Consider the following 6,000-nt stretch of genomic DNA (forward strand, 5'->3'; position numbering starts at 1 on the left):
TCATCAGAGAAAATCACAATACTTCTACACCACACTGCAATCCCACTACAGCTCTACTTCCTGGTAGACAAGTTTCAACCAACACTGCTATGACATCAGTCCCCCTGGCTGTGCCCCAGTAGTTTATAGGGGGTTGTATAAATCTTGGCATCTGGTAGTTATGAGGTTGCTTTACCTCTATATCCGGGGGAGCACACACAGAACACCTGGTAGGAGTCCAGGCTGCGGTAACAGCCGCCGGAGTACTGCCGCCCGCTTCCAGGGCCGTCTGGACACATGCAGGGGCGACAGTGGTCGCCAGAACCCAGCGCCGGGTCACCAAAGAAACCATCAATACACCTGTAGAAGGTAGGGAAGAGGAAATAAATAGAAATTACATTGGTTCTTACGTAGAGGGGGTGCAACGTCAACGTGACCAACCCTTCAGATAGAAATGTAGCTGACTAGACCGCGTATACGGGTCTGTCTCTGTCATGTGGCAGGAACGTACATACTAGTCAAATCTTATCAGCGGTATTGAAAATTTTGCAGTTGACTTTAGTATTCGGGGTATGCCCATTCCCTTAGCCAGAATCTATTCTGATGATCACACCATCCGCATTCTTCAAAGTTTTTTATTCTTTTGGTGTAAACTATCAATCATGCACTTGACCCCAGATGACCCCCCCTCCCTGCCTCATGACTGACCTCCCACAGTTGTGCCCGGTGGTGTGATCGCGGCAGTCCAGGCACTGTCCAGTGTAGGGGTCACACTCCTCCTCGTGGCCGTTGCAGGAGCAGGGCCGGCAGTGGGGGAAGCCCCAGTGTCCAGGGAGGCAGCGTTCACACTGGCGCCCATAGGCCCCGGGGATACACTCGCACTGACCCGTGGCCTTGTGGCAGAAGGCGTGCTTAGAACCAAGGGGACTGCAGTCACAGGCTGGATGAGAGGGGGGAGGGGTGGGAGCAGCGAATCACAAGGGAGAGAGATGAAGAGAGAGTGTCAAATTAGCTACAAGCTATTGTACGTTGAATTTTAAAAAGTTTCACAGCACTGAACAAAAAGCGAAATTTGAAGTACATGTCATGGATGAATAAGCAGAATGTCACGGCATGAAACCTTTTCGCTACCGGAACAGAAACTCACGTCTGCAGCCACTGGGTCCGAACTGGTAGGTGGCGGGGTCACAGCTGTCACAGTTCCTGCCCATCACGTTGGGGCGACACTGGCACTGCCCACCGTTGGCGTCGCACACGGTGCTCAGGGAGCCCTGAGGGTCACACTGGCATGCTAGGAAACGCAGCAGGAAAGAGAAGAGTTAGCGAGAGATTGAGAAGAGTCTCGTGTGGTCAGACTTGCAGTTGTCGGGGTGAAATGTACGAAAACATCTGGGTTCTATTGATGAGCAGAAAATAATTGCTGTGTGTGTAAGAAAATAATTTCATCCCAAAAACATACAAAAGTCACAATGCTTCCCTGTGGTACGAAATAAGTTGTTTTACTCACATAAAAGAATAGTGTGCTGGCAAACCAATATATTTTACTTCAGTCAATCAGACAAAGGCTCGTTTTCTTTATGGGAGAGTTTAGGGGAGTTGTTTCGCCATCAGCACCTCACATGCTGTATCTAACACAGACGGGACACAATAGACCCCTATGCTTGTCAAGAAAGGAGTAGAAAGAAGGAGGAGGAGGAGGGGGGTCCATGCATTCCTCAGAGGATGCACAGTCCGTGTGTGTGTGTGTGTGTGTGTGTGTGTATGTGTGTGTGTGTGTGTGTTTGTGTGTGTGTGTCTGTCTGTCTCTCTGTCTGTCTGTGTGTGTGTCTGTCCGCGCGCGCGTGTGTGTGTATGTGTGTGTCCAGGCTTGTTAGTGTGTATCCATGTTCGTTTTCGTACGTCTCTATGAGAGTGTGTGTGTGGTGTCCCCTTGGGTGCTTCCCGCAAGGCGGGCGCAGACATGCTCAAAGCCACCATGGGCCCGAGCTTCTCCTGAACTGAAGTCATACTCATCAGCCCTAAAACAAAAAGAGAAATGCTGTCTAATTATCTTGGGAAACTGACATCCTGGATTAAACCTGAGGTTACAAGTCTTGGTGTTATCCTAGATGCAGATCTAAGCTTCAAGTCCCACAAGGTGACGAAAACATAATTTTTCCACCTTAGAAACATATAAAGTTCAACCATTTATAAATGAAAAAGATGCTGAAAAAACGTTTCATGCCTTTATTTCAAACTGACTCAATTACTGTAATGCACTCTTCACTGGCCTCCCCCCCCAAAAAACACTGAGAGACTTCAGCTCATTCACAACTCTGCAGCTCTACTAACCAGAACCAAGAGGAGAGAGCACATTAGTCCAGTCTTAGCTGCTCTGCACTGGCTCCCAGGACATTTAGAGTTGATTTGAAGGTCCTCCTCCTTATATACAAATATACAAAGCCCTTAATGGGCAAGGACCAAACTACATTGCTAACTCCCTTGTCACCTGCATGCCTTGTAGAACACTGCGATCATCTACTGCTGATTTACTGGAGGTTCCCAGCAACAGTTGGAAGACAATTGGGGATGCAGCCTTTGTCAATTATGCCCCAAAGCTATGGAACACACTACCTATAAGGGAATCCAGCTTGCTAAATATTTTTTAAAAAGAAGCTAAAAACGTATCTCTTCACTTTAGCCTTTAACTAGCTCCTTTTGCACTTGCTTGCTACTGCACACTTTTAAAATGTTATATCTGTACCCACAGAACAAGGTGAGAGCACAATTAACAAGGCTACTAGGAGATTCGTTAAGATGGTCTGAGGAGAATCAGCTCCAACTCAACATCAGCAAGACCAAGGAGCTGGTGGTGGACTTCAGAAGGAATAAGAGGCCCCGAACCCCTAATACCATCCAGGGGGAGGAAATTGAAGTGGTGGACTCATACTGAGCTTCTTGTCTTTGAAATCGAGAGTTTAACATGTTTTTGAATGATTTTTCCAGGTGCCCACCCACATCCATTGTATGACCTAAACTGTGGTAGAGCAATTATCAACTTTCTCAAAAGTGCTAGTTTTGTCAACGTTTTGATCTGAACCATTGTATATGATCATAAGTAACCTTAAAACAGGGCTAAACGTGATTTTTCCCTTTACTACTCCTTTAAGCCCTTCTACCATTGCAATTGACCTGCAGGCCATAGCAATTCATTTTGTGAGTTTGTCAATTTGTCTGAGGTAGACTTAGCCTACTCATTCCGTGCTGCCTGCTCTCTGTAGCCTACAGGGTCCACTGGGCAAAATCAAATAATAAAAAAAATAATAATTAATTTGCATAATTAATTGACCTAATTAACACATTCAATTGGCAGCCCTAGTATGTGTTGTCTTTTTCTGCTTTTAAACTTGAGGGGCATCATTGCTGCTTTGGTTAAATGTGTTATTGGGTTTTATACAGTATTTCAATGCTACCGTAAATAAGCACAAGACGTCAATGGGCATGGTTCTATTCTACTGTACCCAGTAAATCTTCAAGGTGAATAATCCATGACTACTGACAAACTCCAGATCTATTTAGGTCTGGGGAAAAAACGGTATCGTTTTAAACAACATGGGAGCTGAAAAGGGTTCTATCTATGTATAGATGCCATAGGATTCTATACTTCTATTCTAGATTTTACTTTTTCTGTTGTTGTATGGTTCTATTTAGCACCCTTTATTTGAGTGTACAGCAGGTATATATTGTAAAGAGATGATTGGACAGTTCCGTCTGTGTGAGATGAGATTTACGACCCCGGTAGTCTGAGAGTCAGGAACAGACAAAGCACTGTAATCAAGTCTTCAGCCCTGAAGCCAGACTACATGTCCATACGTGTGGTGTGTGTGTGCGTGCACGCGCACATGTGTGCGTACCTGTGTGTGTGTGTGTGTGTGCTTGTGTGTGTGTGTTTGTTGGGTGGTGGTGCAGAGAAAAGAGACATAGTGTTAGCATTGATAAGTGACATGAGATGGAAACCGAGGACAAGGGTGGTATGTTCCAGACGCAGGAAGCGCATTGGTATGAATGACGTACTGTACGAATGACTGACGGGGAAATAAAGAGGTTGGGGAAACGAAGGGGTGGAAAAAGCTGATAGAAGACAGAAAAAAGGGTTTGAGGAATGCTTAGGGAGGGAAAAGGGAGAGATTAGCGATGTCCATGATGGACATCCCAGGGGATGGGTCAACAATGGAATGAAATTCTGTCATTTCCCAAAAATGTTATCTAGTGTCAGTCAGAGTCTCTCAGTGTGATTGAGGCTCAGCTGTGCCAGACAATGGGATCTTTAAGAGTGTGTAGTCCAATGAAATGACAACAAAAGGAGGTAATCACAGCACATGCAGACTGAGACCAGACCCAAGCCTACTGGTCTGTAGAACACAAAGCCTACTGGTCTGTAGAACCCATAGCCCACTGGTCTGTAGAACCCATAGCCTACTGGTCTGTAGAACCCATAGCCCACTGGTCTGTAGAACCCATAGCCTACTGGTCTGTAGAACCCATAGCCCACTGGTCTGAACCACGTCATCCTGTAGTGGTTGTTCTTTTCTGCCAAACATTGCACAGTTTTGGCATACATTTATTATAATGTCAATGTCATTTTATTTCTATAGCACCATTCATACAAATCAATGTAGCCCATAGTGCTTTACATAAAAAGAAATGGATAAAATCATAAATCACGTAAGCAATGAGGCTCTGTGGCGCCCCCCTCGGGTCACAGCCCCCGGGTGTAGGGCTGTATATCATCTTGGATTTCGCGATACGATACGCATCACGATACACAGGTCACGATTCGATACGTATCACGATACAGAGGTCACGATACAATACGATACGATACGATACGTATTGCGATACACACATCATTTACTGAAAGATTTTAAGTGTTCAAGACTGAAAACTGAATGGCTCAAATGCACTATATAGATAACTCAAACTCAATGACTGGACAGAGAGCTAGCTAATAAATATTTTACATTTGATATCCATGCTTTTTAAACTACATAAACATTGTAGTATTTATGGTTTTTCAAAATTATTTATATGTATGCTTTTTTAACTTAATATTGTAGAATATGCTTTTTAAACTGGATTTAAAAATTTAAATAAAAAATAATAATAAAATATGTGTTATACATGGGTGAGTAGTTAAAAGGAGCTCAAATAATATTTAGACCGGTATGGTCCTTTAAGTGCACCGATAGTCTCTGTCTTTCACCTTTTTCACCAATGATCAATACTTCAGTTTTGTCCCACATTTATGTCAGCAATACATCCTATCAAACAGTCAATTGAGCTGTAGTCGAGGGGTGTCACAGAAATGTAGAGCTGGGTGTTATCAGCATAGCTATGGTAGCTAATGTTGTTCCTTCTCATGACATTAAGTAGGGGTAACATGTACAGACTGAAAAGTAAGGGCCCTAGAATTGATCCTTGTGGGACCCCACGTGTCATCTCAGTGTGTTTTGTGCTGTGGTCACTAAGGGTGACGAAAAAACTCTAGGCCAGTCAAATAAGTCCTGAACCCGTCAAGTCCTGGTTCAGGCCTGACTGGTTGTTGTTAACCAATAGTGTTGTTATAGTGTTCAAACTGAGTTGTGTTTCTTCAGTTTTGTGTGCTGTGCAGCCCCGCAGAGTTTTCTGTATGGATTTAATCACTGATATTTGACTGATTGATAGATCGATCGATCAATATACCACACCATTTCTACGAGCACTGTGCACTAGTCAAATTAATTCTGAAACATTCCATAAGTATTTTAAACTCAAAACAAACGATTGGATGGAAAATGGTAATGGATGGAATTGAAATGGACCAAACCCCAATAGAATAAGATGGGATTCAAACCCATACCCATGTTGCTTTTCGACACATTACAACTGAAACCAGGCATAAAGGCATACCATATGTGTTCAGGTCTCCTACCTTTGGCTCCCTTGTGCAGCAGTGCAGAAACGCTGAAGATGAAGCTGTGGCAGATGTCTGTGGAGGGGGTC

General features: G+C 44.0%; 1 protein-coding gene across 1 annotated transcript in view; it reads right to left on the bottom strand.

The window, feature by feature from the left end:
• The window catches only part of lamb1a (laminin, beta 1a), a gene marked incomplete at both ends in the record, with an annotated part of 32,964 nt that overhangs the window by 9,780 nt on the left and 17,184 nt on the right, over window positions 1-6,000 (bottom strand). The window contains 4 exons of the mRNA XM_084451347.1: window positions 176-339; window positions 688-919; window positions 1,127-1,270; window positions 5,930-6,000. The exon at window positions 5,930-6,000 is cut by the window's right edge and continues 146 nt beyond it. Coding sequence (XP_084307473.1) covers window positions 176-339; window positions 688-919; window positions 1,127-1,270; window positions 5,930-6,000 — 611 coding nt within the window. The remainder of the gene's footprint in view (window positions 1-175; window positions 340-687; window positions 920-1,126; window positions 1,271-5,929) is intronic.

Source organism: Borostomias antarcticus (assembly GCF_949987555.1).
Source record: "Borostomias antarcticus genome assembly, chromosome: 16".
Classification (NCBI taxonomy): Eukaryota; Metazoa; Chordata; class Actinopteri; order Stomiiformes; family Stomiidae; genus Borostomias; species Borostomias antarcticus.